At 35.5% G+C, this 20,854-nt stretch overlaps 1 protein-coding gene across 5 annotated transcripts in view; it reads left to right on the forward strand.

Annotated features, from left to right (window-relative positions):
• Positions 1-20,854, forward strand: part of CTDSPL2 (CTD small phosphatase like 2) — a 72,881-nt gene that overhangs the window by 39,627 nt on the left and 12,400 nt on the right. For 4 of the 5 annotated variants that reach the window (XM_020900767.2, XM_020900768.2, XM_020900766.2 and 1 more), the window contains exons 3-8: positions 3,638-3,776; positions 5,379-5,528; positions 9,463-9,678; positions 12,862-12,940; positions 13,229-13,340; positions 15,450-15,536. In XM_020900767.2, coding sequence (XP_020756426.1) covers positions 3,638-3,776; positions 5,379-5,528; positions 9,463-9,678; positions 12,862-12,940; positions 13,229-13,340; positions 15,450-15,536 — 783 coding nt within the window. The remainder of the gene's footprint in view (positions 1-3,637; positions 3,777-5,378; positions 5,529-9,462; positions 9,679-12,861; positions 12,941-13,228; positions 13,341-15,449; positions 15,537-20,854) is intronic. The other variant, XM_070469797.1, reaches the window with a different exon arrangement.

Raw genomic sequence — 20,854 nt, forward strand, 5'->3', positions numbered from 1 at the left:
GGTTATGTTATAAATGTGCTGTTGGGTTTTCATTGCTTCTTTAGTTCTCTGTATTTCCTTTGGGATTCAGAGATTTAAGAATGCTGCCTTCCCAAGACTTTCCCCTTAAAAGCATGTCGAAGAGGCAACTTTGAAAAATGCAGATTTCAGAGATGACATTGTAGGGTTATTAAAAATTTTTTAAATAACCTGTACAGCAATGTAGAAATCTTATTTTTCCTAGTTCCTCTTCTAAAACTCATACTGTACCCAAAAACATCCCCAAATTATATACATGACTGTTTAAGAAAGATGAGCATGTGGTGACAAATTTCAGAATTGGAGCTTCATCAGACATTTAAATGCATTATTCTGAAGAATAGAATATTATTGTCAGTGACTGCAGAAGTTTAACCCTGATGTTAATAGTTTTCTATTTCTCTGTAGAGACGTAAACTAAAGCATCTGAATGTATTCTCAGCTGACACAGCATAGCTGTCTGTGCCACGTGTGTGGTGCTTCCCCACCAACAGTCAGCTTGTATGCTGCGGTTTAGTCGCTCAGTTGTGTCGGGCTCTTTTGTGACCCCATGGACTGTATAGCCCACCAGGCTCCTCTGTCCATGGGATTCCCCAGGCAAGAATCCTGGAGTGAGTTGCCATTTCCTTCTCCAGGGGATCTTCCTGACCCAGGGATTGAACTCTCATCTCCTTCTTTGCAGGTGGATTCTTTACCATTAGCTGCCAAGGATGCCGGTTAGCTTTTATACGTTGATATTGATATGTAGAGATAAATAGGGAAATAGTTTCAATATAATATGAGTGGGTTTTGGTTTATATATGATTTTTTTCTAAACTGGATAAGGGAATCCTGAATAATGATGATAGAATTTCATACTCCACACAGTTTTTAATTAAAAGTAGTGACCTGTATCAGGGATTCCCCCTGGGGAGGGGACACCCTGGTCTGCTGTGGACTCCTCTTCTCCTTGGCAGTTTGCATTGCCTTTCGTGTCCATTTTTGCAGTCTTCCTGCCTTAAAGCGCCAGTTTTCGGCTACCGTAAACCTTTGTTTCTACTTCTGTTTTTAATACCTTTTATTAAACTCTGAGGTAGCATTTTAGCTGCTCTTAGCTGCTTACCTGGGGTGTCCAGGTCATTTCTGGAAGTCCCCATCATCAGGGTTAGGGTTAGTGCTGTGGTCACAGGTTTACAGGAGCTTTGGCTGACCTGCCTCCCGTGTACCCTTCTCCACCCTCCTGGACCCGTTTGTCCCCATAAACCTTGTTATTTTTAGGGTTGCAGCATGAAAATTTTCCAGGAATGCGTGTATGTATTTACATTATAGCAGATGTACTAAGAGACTTCTTCAAGAAAATGCTGGAGCTTAGAGTAGTAAGTGTAATAAGGCTTTGCAGCATCATTTCTGTTCTTAAGGACTTTATGAAAAGAGCCCCTATGATTTTCTGGTAATGAAGATCCAGTGTTTCAGATTTGAGGCTTCCTGTTCATCATTTTTAAGTGCAGGGGAATAGTAAACAGTGGAGGAATTACATTGTGGATCACTGACACATTATTTTGTGCTAAGGAGATAGTCTTGGTGAACCTACCTAAAATAAGAGAAACTGGTGAGAAAAGTAAAATTCAGTATTGAATGATATTTGCAATATTATCTTTTTTTGTTTTGATCCAGATAGGGAATTGTGGAATTGTAATTTTGGCTATTTGCAATACCAAAGTTTGTTTCAGAGACAGTAAAATAGTATTCAACTTTTAGAAAATGCACAATAGTATATTATTATTTGCTGTGGAAAAGTCTAATCATTATCAAAAGATTTCAGGTACTTTCATTGAAACAACAAGAAATTATAGGCCAGTATTACAGTAAAGTAAGAAAATTGCTCATGTAGGAGATAACCGGAAGAATTGTACGAATGACAAAAATGGACGTACAAATGGAAAAAATTCAGGTTATTGCATGGAGTATACTATTTTAGTCGGTAATACAGATCTTCCTTAATTTATGGTAGGGTTATGTCCTGATAAACCCATTGTAAATTGAAAATGTTGTAAGCTGAAAATGCACGTACACACTTACCCTCCCTGACATCATAGCTTATCCTGGCCTACCTTAACATGCTTGGAACACTTTTTAAGTGTTGAATATCTTATTTAACTTACTGAACACTGTACTGAAAGTGAAAATAGCTGTATGGATACAGAATGGTTGTGAGTGATCATGATCAAGTTGGTGACTGTAGCCCTGCATCTCACGAGAGTAGAGTGCCTGCATGCTGCTGTGTTGCTAGCCTGGGGATAAACCGAACTTCAGAGCACAGTTTCTACTGAGTATATGTATTGCTTTCACACTTTGACTTGTAAAAGTCAAAATATTTTTAAGTCAAGCTATTATAACTCTGTATTGCAAAATAGTGTAAACTGATAATGTGGATTTCCCTCCCCCCGCGCCCCCCCCCCCATAAGGAAGCTAATAGAGAACTTTGTTAAAGAATAGACTCCTCAGTGTTGGTTTGGACCTTTTGAGGATTGAGGTTGACATTAGATGGATGGCGGTGGACAGGCTCTATTATTTTTATGTCATTTTTGGTTATATGTGATATGCCAGCAGATTCCAGTGGGGTTCACTCATGGAAATGACCCCTGTTCTTTTGAGTAATTTTGAGGTGTTTGTGTAGTATAATGACATTAATAAATACTTTCATGACTCTTGTCAGGTTTTTTCCTGTGTTTTCTCCTGTTGTTAGATATTATTTCTGTTTGTTTCTCCTTGATATGAAAAAAAGAGAATAAAGCATTTTACAACATATTTTATCTTAAAAATCTGAGAGAAGTGACATATATTGGCTTCAGGCATATAGCCTGACTCAGTATCTTTATATATTGCAAAATGATCACCACAATAAGTCAAATTAATATCTGTCACCATTCTTGGTTGCAGAATTTTTTCTTGTGATGAGAGCTTTTAAGATTTATTGCAGTTTTCATGTATGCAATACAGTATTATAAGGATGATCACTATGCTGTACATTATGTCACCATGACTTACAGTATTTTATAACCCTTCGTACCTTTTGATAACACTTATCATCCATTTCATTCATCCCCATCTCCTGCCTCTGGCAACCACCGGTCTGTCCTCGGTGAGCTTGTGTTTTGTCTTTGTTTCTGGTTTTTAATCCCACATGTAAGTGAGACCATGTGGTGTAAGTCTTTCTCTATCTGACTCTTCACTTAATGAGATGCCCTCTAGGTTTATCCACGGTGTCACTGGTGACAGGAGTTCATTTTTTATGGCTGAATAATATTCCATTGTTTATGCACATGCATATATATTCACTGCATTATTTATAATAGGCAAGATATGGAAACAACCTAAGTGTCCATCAATTGATAATAGATAAAATTGGCTATTGTAAATAATGCAGTGAACATACTTTATCATTTTAAAAGTGTGTAACATATAGGGAATTCCCTGGTGGCCCAGTGGTTAGGACTTGGCACTTGCATCGCTGTGGCCTAGGTTCAGTCCCTGATTGGGGAACTAAGGTCCACAAAGTTGCATAGAGCAGCAAAAAAAAAATGTAACCTATCCAGCAGAATGACTGTTCAATGCATGTTTTTTCCTCTTATATCTTAAGGAAGAGAGAGAAAATCCTTCAAAACGGAGTAGAATTGAACGTGATATAGATAATAATTTGATCACATCAACACCAAGAGCAGGAGAAAAGCCTAACAAACAGATATCTCGAGTAAGACGGAAAAGTCAAGTAAATGGAGGTTTGTTAATGTTTACCTGTTGCTTTATTAGGTGTAAGCAGAGGTCACTTGATATGTTTTTTTCTCTGTTTTAAAAAATCTACTTTGAGCAGTTTCTGCCTTTTTATAATCTTTGTATTAAGTATGAATAGCATGAAGTAAATAGAAATTTACCTTCCTAATGTACATCTATTTTGATGAGTTAAAGTGACAGTTAAAGGCAGAGCAACTAGCATTATACTGTTTGGCAGGAAAATATATATGAAATTTCTTAGAGCAGTAATAATTTTTATTATGAATAATAATACATATGAACAATATATGTTATTTTATATAATATATTATGAATAACATAATAAACTAATTTTTTGAAATGTGTCTAAAGAATTTGTTTCTGGATTATGAAATTTCAAAGCTCAGAGGCAGCTTGGAGCTCTCAGGTCAATGTTTCTCAAGTAGGGTGTCTGTCCGCCAGTGGACATTTTTCAATGTCTGGAGACCTTTTGGTTTGCCGCAGCCTGTGGAGGGATTGCTTCTTGCATCTAGCAGGTAAAGGTCAGGATACTGCTTAAATGTCCTGCAGTGCACAGGACATCCCATAACAAAGAATCATCCCGCCCAAAGCCAGTAGTGTTACTGTTTATAAACCCTCTTCTAGGTCACTACCTTTGAGGAGCTGACAAGCTCCTCAGCATCTGAACAAGATGGACAAGCAGAGAAAGCTTGACTAGCACTTTAGGGCATGGAGTGCTTCCTTTTAATGAATGTGATGTTAAACACAACAGTAATAATAATTCCTCAATCTCTTTCCTCTTTTTTTCTATATGATTTTTTTTCCCCCCTCAACTTCTTTCCTCTTAATGCAGTGATTTATCTCTAGAATTGACCATCAGGGAGAAAGGGGATAAACAAGTTAACAGATCTCTAGCAAAGAAAGAAGAAAAGAAATGTGGTAAAGTTGTGGAGGGTCAAGGATGATTTATTTAAACGTTTCTAGTTTATGTTTTCCCAAAACCCATTAAATTTATTTATAAGAAACTTAGGGGGAAAACTGATTATTCTTCCTGAGTACTCTGAGATGGTGCCGCAGTATCCATAAGTAACATTTGACACTGCTATATGTGTAGTCTTTTACTGTATATATAGTCTTCAGTAAAACGGTTTGCCTCTGTTTTTTAGCTGTTACTTGTTAGACATAGAAATAGAGGGTAAATTTTGTGAAGTAGACAGCATACCAAAATGTAAATAAACCAAGGCAGAATCTTACATTCATGTTTTTCATATTGTAACTTGCTTGCTTTACTTACAAAGAGTTTATTTCATTTTCTTTTAAACAATGTTGAATTTAAGACTTCCAGACGATATAATTCCAGATATAAATCTGCTTTGTAAAAACTCAGTAACTTTAGCATTTATAAAACATTATAAATAAATTTATTATAAAGATCATTTGATTTGCAAGTGACTTACCTCAAGATTTCTTTAAACAATAAGGTTTTAAAAATTAATGTTAATCAATTTTCATTATTTTGAGGGAAAAAGTTTCTTAATGAATGGTTTAGAACACGTTTGTGAAAGTTATGTTTTTTAGATTGCAACTGTTTTCTTTTGTTTCTTTCTTAGAAGCTGGTAGTTATGAAATGACAAATCAACATGTAAAACAAAATGGAAAATTAGAAGATAACCCTTCCTCTGGCAGTCCTCCAAGGACTACATTGTTGGGGACCATATTTTCTCCTGTCTTCAACTTTTTTTCACCAGCAAATAAAAATGGTAAATATAAATCATTAACCATAATTTGGGTTTAAAAATTGTTTTCCTGGTTTTTTAAAAGGTCTATTTTGGGGGGGGTTATATTTTTTTTAGCATTTTATGTTTGTTTTCAACTTCATTAAAAATATACAGTTTCTAAAACGTACCTTTTTTTTTTTTGTAGTGACTGAAATAAATGTAGGTTATGTTTAATTTTGTGTAAGTTAATGAACTCTGCTTTAACTATCTGAAAAGCTAGATGATAAACTTAGGGCTGGAGGGAAAATATTATTTTTTGTTAGAATGACTTGCATCTTTAGAGTGTGTACAGGAGAGAACTGAGCAGCATTTTCTGTATTCTAGAAATCAGTAAGTAGAATTTGTTGAATATTTTAAGTGAGTTGAGACCAGGTTATTTTTTGTAATACAATTTATTTTTATTATCATTTGCTTGGGTTTTTTATTTTTCCCCATCTCTAAGAATCCTCAGTTTAGACAAACAGTAAAACTACCCTAATTCAAATGAATTTAAGATTTCCATTGTATAATGCCTTTGCAAACAAATGGCCATCTCACCATATTTTTCAAATATTTTCTGATGTTCTGTCTTTTCTGATAATTAGTATCTAATTTCATACATGAAATTATTTGAGGGTAAGATATAGTGTCTTTATTTTTGCATCTACCATGTTGTTTGATGTATTATTCGGCTCATGGGAAATAGCCATTAAATACTTGTTGCCTGATTATTTAAATTCTAATTTGAATTATGTTTCTGGATGGTAAAACAATTTTTAAAAGGCACAATGGTACACTATAAAATCAAGATACTCTATGGGCAGAAAAATGTATTAGCACATTAAAGTACTGTGAAGTCTTAAGACTAGAAACAAAACAACAAAACTACATTTAGGGACTTCCCTGGCAGTCCAGTGGTACGATTCCATGCTTCCAAAGCAGAGGACATGGGTTTGATCTCTGGTTGGGAAACTAAAATTCCACATACATCACAGTGCAGCCAAAAAAGAAACCCCACCCCCAAAAAAGCCTACTTTTAACTTTAACCCAGTATACCCTAGACATTTCTTTTTAAAATTTATTTACGTTTGTATTGTTGCCTATCCCAGCCTGGGTCTAGTGCCTGAGAAATCTGTTAGATTGATTCAAGAGGGATTTCTATAGTGAATGACAATGGAAAGACAAGGAAGCAAGGACACTGAGGCTGCTGGCTTGAGAGTGGATTAAATGATACACCATAAAGTCTAACTGGATGAGGTGGGTGGGGAAGAAGAGGTGTGTTTGGATAAAGGAGACTGGCTTTTATCAGACATGAAGATCACATGTAATAGAAATATATGAGAGAGATGCTAATTAGAAGATTAGGAGGTTGTGGTAGGAGATTAATTATTTGAATTTTAGGTTTCAGGGGGGAATAGTTTCTCAATGATAGTGTCCAGGCTGTGGCCATGGTAATAACTACTAAAGAGCATAACGAGTATAGATAGAGCTGAAGAGGGCAAGGCCTTTGAGGTTGGTTATCGGATGAATCATTGACATCTCCTGTAATAACAACTGTACAGGCGTTTAATAGACAGTAAACCTGTAGCTGGGTGTTAAATCTCTCTGTGGTTAAGAGGGTGCTGGCAGTAGGTGGCAGGTGACAGCAGAGAGGATGAGAGGAGGACTGTGTAGTCAGGTGACGTCAGTCTCAGAGGGGCAGACATTTTACACATGGGGAAAACCCAGTGATCTGGCAGCAGCAATGGAGGTAAATGAATTCTGACTGAGTAACAAGTTATGAGACAATAAACAGCTTTGAGGGAAGGGTAATAGGAAGAGAGAAAATTTTTGAAAGAGGTTAAAGTTAAGGCAGTGGAGGTAGAAAGAATATTCTGTGAGAAAGTTGAGAGTTATTGGAGGTTGATTTTGTTGTTGAAAATGATATTTGGAGGATTCAATAAAGAAAATGGAGAGATGATTTGGAGGATTCCAGAAAGAAATGGAGAGTTGCAGTCAGTCCATAGTGGGAGGAAGATTGGGCAGCAGGTTCATCTCAGTGATGATTGAATGTAATGAGGAAATTGACTTCTTTGTTAACGAGGTGGAATCTTGTTGAGAAATTGTTCCTGTATCTTGGAATAAAAAGGTTTTTATGGTTATGGGAACAGTTGGCTCATTTTTAGAGAACTGTCTCTAGTTTAAAAAATCAGAAGCTGTTTGAGGATAATGGAAAAGTGTGTATGTGTGTATTGCCCAACATGTAGTATGCACTTAATAAATAATACTTTAATGAAAAGAAGTTCTGTGGTCAGCAATACTGTATTACACTTGACCCTTGAACAACATGGGTTTGAACTGTATAGGTCCACTTACACAAGGATTTTTTCCAATATAAATACTACAGTGGTACACAGTCTGGTTGGTTGAATCCGAGGATTTGGAACTGTGGATCCGGAGGGCTCACTGTAAAATTATTCTCAGATTTCTGATTGCATGGGGTTCAGTGCCTCCAGCTGCTATGTTGTTCAGAAGTCAGTAGTATATATTGATACTTGGAAGTTGCTAAGAAACTAGATCTTGAATGTTCTCACCACAAAAAAGAAATAATTATGTGGCAGAATAGAGGTTTTAGCTAATGCTCAGTTGGTAATTGTATTTCGTTATATAAAGTATTAAATCAGTTAATTATATCTCAATAAAAAATATTTTAAAGTTCTGAATTGACTCATTTAACTATAAATGGGTATTTCTAAGCTATTTGAACACTTTAAGAAGAACTCTGTTCACCAGTATGACTCTAGCTTATAATAGTCTTTATTCCTTATTGTTTGAAATGTCTCGTGAAGACTCACTGAATAATGATAATAATAATAATGTCCTCAGCTTTGTTTCTGTTCCAGTTAGTTTTTCTAAATATTGATGAATTTTTATTTTTATTAAATATATGTGACATATAACATTGTGAAAATTCAAGTTGTGCAACATGTTGATCTGATAATTTATATATTGTACTATGATCATCAGCTGATTACACAATCACCTAGCTTAAAACTCAACATTCAAAAAACTAAGATCATGGCATCCAGTCTCCTCACTTCATGGCAAATAGATGGGGAAACAGTGCAAACAGTGAAAGACTTTATTTTGGGGGGCTCCCAAATCACTGCAGATGGTGACTGCAGACATGAAATTAAAAGACGCTTGCTCCTTGGAAGAAAAGCTGTGACTAACCTTAGACAGCATATTAAAAAGCAGAGATATTACTTTGCTGATAAAGATCCATCTAGTCAAAGCTATGGTTTTTCCAGTAGTCATGTATGGATGTGAGAGTTGGACCATAAAGCTGAGTGCCAAAGAATTGATGCTTTTGAGCTGTGGTGTTGGAGAAGACTCTTTGAGAGTCCGTTGGACTGCAAGGAGATCCAACCAGCCCATCCTAAAGGTGATCAGTCCTGAATCTTCATTGGAAGGACTGATGCTGAAGCTGAAGCGCCAACACTTTGGCCACCTGATGTGAACAGCTGACTCCTTAGGAAAGACCGTGATGCTAGGAAAGACTGAAGGCGGGAGGAGAAGGGGACGACAGAGGATGAGATGGCTGGATGGCATCACCGACTCGATGGGCATGAGTCTGAGCGAGCTCTGGGAGTCGGTGATGGGCAGGGATGCCTGGCGTGCTGCTGGGGTCTGGCCTGGCCTGGGGTCGAAGAGCCAGGGCTGAGCCGCTGGGCTGGACTGGGCTGTGCCCAGCGCGGTGGTGATGACTCGCTGCTGTGCTGTGCGGTGGTTGGTCAGTCGGCTTCTCTCTCTGTAGGTCTGGTGGTTTCAGGAGTGTTGTCTGTGTTTACTACACTCTAAAGCTTCTTTATTACTTGTTTTAAATTTGTCTCTTGTCTTTCCTCTCCCACGGTGAGCTGTTAAGTAATGATTGATGTACACTGAATCATAATTTCAGGAACATCGGGATCCGATTCCCCAGGACAGGCTGTGGAAGCTGAGGAGATAGTAAAGCAGCTTGATATGGAACAGGTGGATGAGATCACTACCAGTACTACTACATCAGCGAATGGAGCAGCTTACTCAAATCAAGCAGTTCAAGTGAGGCCATCAATAAATAATGGTTTAGAAGAAGCAGAGGAAACTGTTAATCGTGATATACCACCCCTTACAGGTGAAAAACTTTTTTTTTTCTTAGACGTTTTCAATAGCTTGTAAAAATGCAGTACTTCATATTTTTTCTTAAATAGGCTAATTAAATGCATAAATTTTTCTTCCTTGAAATTAATAAAATTAAAATTGGAATTAAAGCGTTTCCTCCCAAATCTAGTCATTTTGAAATTGAATTTTTTAAAGGTTATTTTACCATTTTAGTCACTTCAGTTTAATTATTTGTACCAATCTAACTACATGGAGAAGTTTAACACAGCTAACAAAATAATATGCTTACATTTATGAGCATATTTATTATAATTGCATGAATCTTACATTCTTAAGATCTGAAGTCCCTGTGTAGAGGTATTCTTGTACCTTCAGATTTGTTTCATGTATGGATGACATTCCCAAAGGAGAAATTTGTCTTCTCGGGTTTCTGTATACACAGACTTTGCAGCCTAATCCGGATCCTTTGAAAGGCCTACCATAATTGGTAGGTCTGAGCCAGTTGGAAATATAGAAACATATGGGGTCAGCATTTATTACCTAACTTAAGAATAATACTGAACTTAACAAGCAAATCAGCATGAATTATGCACATAATTTATTCCTGGGTGGATAAGATTTGTAAATAAACTTACTTTTGACCTGTCATTTAATGCTGATTGCTTTCCCCCGTGTTACAGGCTTGTGAATGATAAGATACAGACTGAAGCCAAGGCTCTTGGCTTTGTGTTTGATGTTTTTCTGTTTTTGTGGTTCTTTATAAACCTTTGTACTTATTTTTTCTGATAACTATGGCGATGGAGAAGGGATTTCCAAAACTAGTTTCTAGTGGGGAAAAGTAAGATTTACTCCATCTCTCATTCATTATTTGTTCCTCTAACACTTGTACAATTGAACACCTGCTTTTTGTGATGGACACTGTTTATAAAGATGAATTAAGATATGCTCATTGACCCTGAAGAGTATATGATTTAATAGATGAACAGGTATACAGAAAAATTACTATACAGTGTGATGAGTGCTGTTACAAATAAATGAGCAAATGTGGAGGTGGCACATTGCAGTTACTCTGGGAGGATCAGGAGAGGAGAACAAGTGAAAGTTCTGCTGGTCTTAAAAGATGAGTATGAGTGACAAAAGTGTTGCTTTCCCTCAACTTGAGGAAGGTTGTCAAAGAGAACAAGAAGGAAGGAGGCTGGCTTAGCTGTGTGACTTTAGATAACCTAAGCTCTCTGAGATGATTTTCTTAGCTTTAAAATGGCAATAATGATTTAGAGCTTTGGAGACTGAGATGAAATGTGAAAAATACTTTAGCATGAGGTGTTCAAACACTGTGAACACTTTCTCTCCCCCCTTTTCTGGGTGATGAGACCTTGAACCAGTACAGTGGTAGGAGATATGTGTTTCTTTTTGTCCCCTTGTGCTTATGAACCAGTAACTGGCATAAAGTTGTTGGAGATGAACAAAATTCTGCCTTGCATCTGTTGTCATTTATTGAGCATACACACTGTATTGACTCTGAGAAGGTATTAATACATGAAAATAGTAAAAAAGGTAAGTTTTGTCCTGAAAGACTATTATCCACCAGTATTCCATTCCTGGGGCTTCCCTCATAGCTCAGTCAGTTAAGAATCTGCCTGTGATGCAGGAGACCCAGGTTGATTACTAGGTCGGGAAGATCCCCTGGAGAAGGAAATGACAACCCATTCCAGTAGTCTCGCCTGGAGAATCCCATGGACAGAGGAGCCTAGCAGGCTACAGTTGATGGGGTCGCAAGAGTCAGACACGACTTACTGGCTAAACCACCGCCATTCCATTCCTATAGATAGCTCACAGCAATTTCTCTTGCAACCCATTGTCTTAGTTCTTTCAGGCTGTTGTAATAACAGACTACCATTAGACTAGGTGACATATAAACAACAAATACATCTCATAGATCAGGAGTTTAGGAAATCTAAGACCAAAACCCCAACAGGTTCAATGTCTGGTGAAGATCTGCTTTCGGGTTCATAGACAGCTGTCCTCTTGGTGTGTCCTCGTATGCCAGAAGCTATGTGAGCTCTTTGGGGTGTCTCTCTTTAAGGCCATTGATCTCATCCATGAGGGCTCCTCTCTCATGACCTAATGACTTCCGAAAGACTCCATCTCCAGACACCATCACTTTGAGGATTATATTTCAGTACGTGAATTTTGGGGAAACACAAACATTCAGTCTCTATCCCACCTTAAACTTTCATCTCTGAGATATTACCTGTTTAGCTTGTAGGTTATCTTTGTCTTCTCATTGGATTTAAGTTGTAAATATTAGAAAATTCTCAACATAATTTCTGAAGCTCTATCAGTTGATTGAATTTTAGCTCAAATTTAAGAGGGACTGTGTTTCGTGGAACATAGAATTTTTTCTTGATTATTTTTAAATTACTTGTAAGTGAGAAGTAAAATAATGAGTCATCTAAAGCACTGATTTCTATGTAGAGCATCATTTCTTAACTTTCAAGATCATAGACAACATTGAGATCCTGTGTAAAGTCTTTAGGGGTTTGTGGACCTCTTTGAAGATTGTTCATGGATCTTAAGGTGAAACTACCTTCGAGTCTTTTTTCAGCACACACATACACATACTAATGTTTAATTTTTGGCTGTGCCAGTTCTTAGTTGTGGCGCACGGGCTTAATAGTTGCAAGATGTTAGTTCCCCGACCAGGGATTGAACTTGCATTTCCTGCGTTGAAAAGCAGATTCTTAAGCCCTGCACCACCAGGGAAGTCCCAGCATATATATTGACTGCCTGTATGCACAGCATACTTTGTGAAGTATTACTGCTATAAGAGCACCATGAAGTTTTTTCTTATACATAAAAACATCATTCAGTTAGATGTGGAAATTTTGTGAAGTGTATTTTCCTAATAATAGGTAGTAAATTTTCTCTTAGTTGTGAGGGATTTGAATTTTGCCGGCTGTGATAAATTTCGTTAGCTTGCCACTTTCTCTGTAATGGTGTTTTTTTCCTTTGGCTCCAGAGTTGGATCTGTGTGTTAGTAAAGTTACTTTTAAATACTGTTTACAAATTATTTCTGTCTTGTCTTTAACCCAAAATGCACAGGGCTTCAGGACAATCTTAATAAAAGCAGTAAATATGTATACTTCATGGAAGTGTTGAATAAAAGCAACATTCTGTTTTTCACTTTATTAAATAGCACCAGTAACACCAGATAGTGGATATTCATCCGCCCACGCAGAGGCCACCTATGAAGAAGACTGGGAAGTATTTGACCCGTGAGTTTTTATTTTTTCCCTTTCCCTCTTGGGACAGAAAGAAAGTACGTGTGTACAGGGGTGGCTGAATGGTATAATGCAAGAAGCATCTTACCTGTAGGTATTAATACTTCTACTGAGTTACTGAAATACTAATTTTCAGTTTTACTTACATGTTTTATAATTTTGGTTTACTAGGTTAAATATGCATTATTGAATTAAAAACTTAAAGACGGGCCAAGTTTAGTAAGATGTTTTATATTTACAAAAAATAGAAATGTTGAAATTTTCTTAAAATTTGATTTATAGCTATTATTTCATCAAACATGTTCCACCACTGACAGAAGAACAACTAAATAGGAAACCTGCTCTTCCATTGAAGACAAGAAGCACACCAGAATTCTCCCTAGTTTTAGACTTGGTAAGTATATTGTTTCTAGAGTTAGGAACAATAAAGGAGTTAAATTCTTTTTAAAAAATACTAGCCTGAAATACCTAAAAGAATACAAGAGAGTGAATAGCCTTACACATACATTTACTGTAATAACATGTCTTAGGTGTTCTGAAATGTTTTTATTTTAAGCACCGTCTAATGCCAGGGCCTCCCATTGCCTTGGTATCCAGTACCTTTTTAAAATAAATTAGGCTTCTTTTTTCCTCTCCCCACCCCGTTGCTTCTTTGCTATTTAAATTCAATTATTTTTCCAATACTCCTATACCTTTTATTTTGTTTTTTAATCTCCCAGTTAATTATACTTTCATACCTAGATTTCAGTCTAGGGAGTCCACAGTCATGTTCCCCTGAGGACCTGGGTCTTGATGAGTTAACCTTATGCAAGACCTTACTCCTTTTCCTGTTTTTTTTTTTTTTTTGCATATTATCTAATATCAATAACTTTATTAATATACTATCAAAAGCATGACTTCTTAATGTTGACTAATAAGACCTTTAGTATGCTTTCTTGGGTGATTTTAAATTTATATTTTAGGGTACCAGGAGACCTTTGAAAACCGAGTATCTCTTACCTTTTCCTAACCAAATTTAATATATAGTCACCATTATTTACATCCTCCAGCAATTTCTTGATATTAGCAAAAATATAATTTATTATGTAATATTGGAAAATATTTAGCTTTTGTTACTTGTAATCTATAATTGGAGATGTAGTTTAGTTTTCATTAATTTTTTTCTTATCTTAGGAAAAGGTTATTCTTTTAAATCTTAACTAGCATGGATAGTTCTGAGAGTTCAGCACCTTAGCCTTTGCCTAGCCAAAGAGATAGAAGCTAGGTATCCAGAAGTCCTAAGTATTTAATGTGTATTAGAGGATTAAGTAGGAAAAAAGAAAGAAAAATATTGAAACTGATTACGAGTAATTAAAGTTTGATATGCAAGTTAGTGGAGAAACTGAAAAAGATTTCGCTAGATTTTTATGTTGGTAGTTGATATCATGATAGCAAGCTTGGCCGTAAAATTTTTAAACCAATATGAAGGGTAAAAACAGAAGGAAAGACAAGAATTGGTGAGCATAAATGAGTAATTTTACAGAAGTATGTAAAGAAGAATGATCAAAATTTAGATAGGCTATAGATGAAGAAGTAGTAGAATTCGTTATGATTCAATTATAGGAAAGAGAATACCTTTTTAAAAGATACTAAGAGAATATCTTAATTTGTGTACTCTGATATGCTATTAAAAGAAAATGAGGCATATCTAGAATATGTTTTGCTCTTTGCCTCCACCGAGTTTAACTTTAGGTTAAAAGAAACACTGCAGCTAATAAAATGTGGAATCATAAGGTGTGAGCATTTGTATTTCATTTTAATTCATTTTAAGCATAAAGTGTTGTCACTTTCTGCAAATGGAAGCCTTCTTGTTTTTCCTTCAGGATTTGAGAAATACAGATATTTGCACATACCTTAGATGAGTGATCCTCACATTCCTTTCCTCACAATGAGAAAAGAGGGCTTGGTAATCAAAGAAGAGAAGTCTTGATTAACTGCTGATTCAGTTTACAGATAAGGAGCTATATATGAGTAAAAGACATATATTTTAAAATAATTAGATGCTAAACTTCTATTGCCGAATTGTAAAAATAATAATAAGAAAATATATATGTGGTTTAACAGAAAGTGGGCAACTGCAGGACTCAGAACAGTGATTCTCAGACTCGCCTGATCATCTTAACCCCTCAAAGACTTACTGGAGCATAGACTGCTGAGCTCCACTCTCTGCTCCTTGCTGAATTTGAGTTATCAGAAGAGCTAGAGATTTTTCATTTCTCACTGGTGTTTCCCAAATAATGCCCATGCTACATGCTGTCCTAGTGGCCCCCACCTGAGACTCAATGACTTAGAAAATTCTGTCCCTGATTACTGTGCCATGCACGCACAGTAGTGAACTATAAATATAAAATTCATGTATTAAAGGGTGCTTTAATAAATGTTTTTGATGATCATGAGTACATATAATTATCATTTGAAATATCTCAGTATCTTAGTTCACTCACTATGTGCTTTTTATTTTAAGGACGAAACACTAGTACACTGTAGCTTAAACGAGCTGGAAGACGCGGCACTTACGTTTCCAGTCCTTTTCCAGGACGTCATTTACCAGGTAACTACGGCTTTCTGACCGGGGTTTCGGCCTGTTAGATATGCTGAACCGAGAAATCCTTTGTAAATATATATATATATATATATTTTTTTTTTTTTTTTGGCTAAAGTTTAAGGTGTTTATTCCCAGTGGATTTCACCTCTATTTTAGTGATTTAGAAGCACGAGGTAGCATCATGCTAAAGCACTACGTTTAAACATTGTTACCAGAAAAACTGAACTTTTTCCACCCACTGATCTCTACTGATTTCCTAACCTGTTTGCCAGCAGGTGGAGGCAGGAACACTGACACCGTAGGTCCCCAGGAACTTTACCAGGTTAACATCTGGCGTTGTTGGTTTTGCAAAACACAGCTCATATGAAGAAAGCTTCCTTTTTGGTCATTTTTATTGCCTTTTGTAGTAATATGGTCTGTAGGTTGCAGTGTAGTAAATTAGTTTATTTTAATTCGGAAGTCCAGGACACTCTTCTAGTTACTTTAACACTCTTCTAGTTACTCTGCTTTTACTTTAAAAAATTAGAGTTTATCTCCCTCATTTGTGTTGATGGACAGGGAATAGTGCAAAATACAAATATCAGTTACAAATAATCACTGCAAATTATCTGTTGATCATAGTTCTTTGTTTGAGATTTTCCTATCATAAAATTTGAATTAATATGTGTGAATACATTTTGAAAATGACAAAGTGCCTTTCTGTCATGGACGTTGTTACTAGCATTGCTTTGTATCCCAGTTTTTGAAAGATTGGCAAAGGGTCCAAAACTTTGTTATCAGATGGAAGCCAACCCAAGGGTTAACTGAGTGAAGTCACAGCACATTTACCATGGAGTGATGAACAGGTGTTTATGGTTGTTTATGTGCTCTTCATAGGCAGAATATTGGTGTGGAATTCTTGGCATGTGATAGTTCTTAGATCTTAGGAATCATAAGATTTTAGAGTTAGTTTGTGGTTCAGGATCTACTTTACCTACCTGATCTTGTAATTAGTCATAAGAGGATTTATTTAAGCAGTTATTGTCAGTTCTAGTTTAACCTAGAAAGAAATTGTAGGTATGGTAATACCTGGATACTGTATTTATTTCCCTTTTATGTAAACTAATTTTAGTTCTGATATATGATCAGAGGATGAACAAAATATACATAAAAATAAGGAATTTTAAGATTTTTAATAACTGGTTGTTATTTAAGGTAAATCTTTTTCTTAAGACATTTTCTGCCAAATAGGTTGTTCTTGCTCAGTGTACTTCAGAGACAGGAATCTTGTGGCAAATATAAATAGTATAGCAATATGTTCTCTCTTTTTAGCTGGATAACCTTGTTTTTATGTTCAAAATTGCCCTTAAAAACAATGGCTTTCAAGCTTTGAGTTTGGAAAAGAAAGCTATTACTGAAAAATACAAATAATTACTTTGATGTGATTTCTTAAGCTTTCCAGATTTGAAATTTATTTCTTAAAGTTGGTTTGTCTGTTTTCATAACTTCTAGTAGTGAAATAAGAAACTTGGAGAGTGGATAAGTTTGATTTTCCTTTCATAAGGATTTCTTTTCAGCGTGACCATAAAGTTGAATTTTTTTCTTACTGCTTTCACCATTTCTTCTTTAGTTCTCTTCTATGTAAAATCCTTATTATTTCATGTGGATCCGGATAGCTGTCTTATTTTGAATAAAAGGCTCTTAGCAGTGCATATAATACTTTAAAAATAATCTTCATGTGTACTGCGTCTACCTCTGTGGAATTCAAAGAACTCTTTTTTATATATCTGAGTTCCACTTTCTAAAACAGGAAAAATTAAACGATCTAGCTTATGCCAGGAAAAATGAGCAGAAAGTTTGAATCTAAGTTACAGAGATGACTGCATTTTAATGTGATTTAGTTACTACATCATGTACAGAATTTAGTTCCCTTTCAGTAAGTTGTTGAGGATGTCCATAGTTAATATTAGATTTCTGGTGTTGGCATAGCCGTTCTGTCTACTTTTTAAAAATAACTTTGCAGAAATCTTGGGTTAGGGTTCCCCCAGTTTTCAGACCAGCAAGCTCCCTTTAAACAGGGAATGATGTCTTTTAAACTTTCAGTGGTGTTGTCTCCATCTACTGGCAAAGAAGAAATATACACAAGGGTCTGGGATGATCTAAGAGATTTTGGAGAAACCACATTATTAGGTAAGATGTAACTTACATGTTTAACAACTACAGTGTAATGTGGCCCACTTAAAGGTAGACATCTGTAAAAGACTGTATATACTCTTAAAAAATAATTGGTTGAGATTTAAATTCACAACATAAAATTAACCATTTTTAAGGGAACAGTTTCATGGCATTTATCAGTATACTCTTGGATATGTCAGTTCCATAACATTTACATATATATGCTTTAAAATAAAATGTTAATGTTAAGCTCAAAATTCTTCATTTGAATCAAAGCCAGATAAAAGTGTCCTCTTTGGGACTTCCATTACTTTTGCTTTCTTTTTATGGTAAGTTTGTTGGGGTAGAACTATACCTAATTTTAATTCTGTTTGCTGTTCTCTTTCAAAACAATTTAAAATGCAATTTGCTTTCTGTATGTTTTAATAGTTGTCTGTATCAGGAGTTGGCAAACTTTTTGCTATAAAGGGCCAGTTAATATTTTAGGTTTTGCAGTCTGTGTTACAACTACTTTTTCTGCCATTGTAGCATGAAAGTAGTCATAGACAGCACATAATGAATAAGCCTGACTGCATCCCATTAAAACTTTACTTAATAAAAAAATAAGTGATGATCTGGATTTGGCTCAGAGGCCATCGTTTGCTGACCCTTGGTCTAATAATTATGAGAGTATATGCAGTAAATTTACATGTTCAAATTCTAAATGGAAGTAAGTAATCAAATGTTCATCAAAATTCTTGTTAACATATAGAGAGATTTAGAATTAGATCCAGTATACCCTGATTATGGTCTTTCTAAGGTTTTTGCAGATGAAAGTTTGAGGGAAATTTTAAGGTGGTCACTACTCAACGTTTAAGGATTGCCTTACTTCATGATATACATTCTTCTTTTGATTGATAAGTAGGGATCAGCTTAGTTAATGCAAGACTTAGAATACTGAAGAGGTAGATTATTCAAGCCTCAATTTAGTACCTTGAGTATATTTGAATTTCCATTCTCTAGGGGATAAACCTAAAAGATCCAACTCAAATGAAAATTTTGATATATGTTACCACTGACACTATATAGATTAGACAGATTATAGCTTGTGAAAAAGTCATTTGAAAGAGTAACTGAGTGTTTAAAGTGAGGGTGTGGCATTCGCTAAGGCAAAGTAGATAGATTTTTTTGTTTGAATGTTTTTTTCTTTTCCCTTAATTCATAGTTTTTCCATGAATTGTTTTACAGTTAGATACTGGAAAACAAATTTATTTATTTATTATTGTAGAATGGTACAAATGCATTTGATATCTGGAAAAACAAGTGCATGATCAGTTCCAATGCACATGTTTTCATTTTTATATTTAGCTTATATTGACACATTGTCAGGAAATCCATCTCGTGGTGTTACTCAGTTAAGAGGTCTCCACTGTATTTAGTTTCTGTTCCTGCAGATCCACCAATTCAAGACTCTAGGTCATCTCACTCCCTCTTCCATCCAGAAGATGACTTCTATCCACAAGCAGGACTGAATCAAAAGACAGATTTTTCACTTAGCTCTTGAGCTGAACCACCTCCTCAATGACCTTCCTCTGTCTCCATCAAGAACTGGAGCTCAGTTTTTTGAAGATGTAATAGAGCTACCCAGCCCAAACGTGGCTAATTGAAGACAAAAAGAAGATGCCTCATATGTTTCACCACAGTGCCACCAAACGTAACTGTGTTGTACAACTCCTCATTCTGTAAAGTATGGCAGGGGCATCTGATTTTTGACTCTGTTCACCAATAAGACTTTAGCCAGTCAGTGGCTTTCTGAAGATCAGTAAAATCAACAAACTTTGGGTCAGCTGTCCAGAAATCAGATTGTGGTAAGCACTCAAGGAGAGAGAGGATCCTATAGGGAGCTACTTGCTAAAGTATGCCTTGTTTTTAATAGTAGAGGTTGCTTTTATGGGAAGAGTTGGGGGGAAAGGTGGGTGGGAAACCCCATGTTTAGCAAAGCTCAGCCTTTTCCTTGTTATTATAGTTTGTTTTCTGGGAGGCTTACAGCCTAGGATAATTTTTGTAAGGATTTCAAATATTTTATACTACAGAAAAATAGAAGTAGGAGGTCAGTGGCATCTATCTCTTTTCTGCAGTCTTTCCTAGAAAAGTCAGCATTTTTGCTTGATGAAGAAAAAGAGCAATTGTTGAAATGAAGAGTTCTGTCAGTAAACACTTAATCAAGCTTTTCCTCCCCTCATGCTCTGACTTAAATTGATACTAAACAGGAGGCATTTTGTTTTGACATTCATAAAGCATAATTTTATTATATAAAAGTAGTATGTATATTTGTTCCTTAAAATATCTGGGGCCATGGACACAGTATTGAGGATGAAAGTAATATTTTATATCTGATAGGGAATAATATTTTTGATAATTAGTTGTAAGTCAGCATTTAAAATAATTTTTCCATCCTTATTAGTAAGTATAGTCAGTCATTGGTACTAATTTTTTCATCATGGCTTTTCTATTCCTTATAAATGTATCTTAAAATTAGCAGTAGTTCATTTAAAAAGACACAAAATTCTTGTTCAGTAGCTGAAAATACTGCAACTTTAGGAGAGGTGACAGTTGACTATTAAACATATTAAATTGGAGACTTAAAGAATTTAGGTTTTGAATTTGGTTTTGAAGGCTTTGTGGGCTTTTGGGTTTTGTTTTGTTTTTTGTTTTTTTTGCTTTTAAAGTCAGTAAACTTGATTTTAAGAAACACATTAAACCTTATATATATATACATACACAAATATGTGTACATACATACTTAAATTGAAAAATTGTATATGTGTGTGTGTGTGTATATGTAAATGGCCATGACTTGAAAAAAGTATGCTTCATTGCTAATTTTTAATATACCTTCTATACGAATACATGAAACATCTTATCCCATTTGGACTCCATAAGAAAGTATCTTTTCAAATTTATTTCTATTTAATATAGTGTAAAGTTTTACAGAAGGTTTTAGTTTGAGAGTTTCATTTTTATTGGTTATGATGTTTCAGTATTTACCTATTCCTTCTCAGATTGATCCACCTACAGATACTATCCCCAGCAGCAATCTACCTTTTATTGAAACTGTGTGAAGCAAAAGATGACTTGTAAAAATTACCCATGGATTATGAAGTTGAGGCCTCCACAGGGCGTATCTGAGC

Source organism: Odocoileus virginianus, chromosome 6 (assembly GCF_023699985.2).
Source record: "Odocoileus virginianus isolate 20LAN1187 ecotype Illinois chromosome 6, Ovbor_1.2, whole genome shotgun sequence".
Lineage (NCBI taxonomy): Eukaryota > Metazoa > Chordata > Mammalia > Artiodactyla > Cervidae > Odocoileus > Odocoileus virginianus.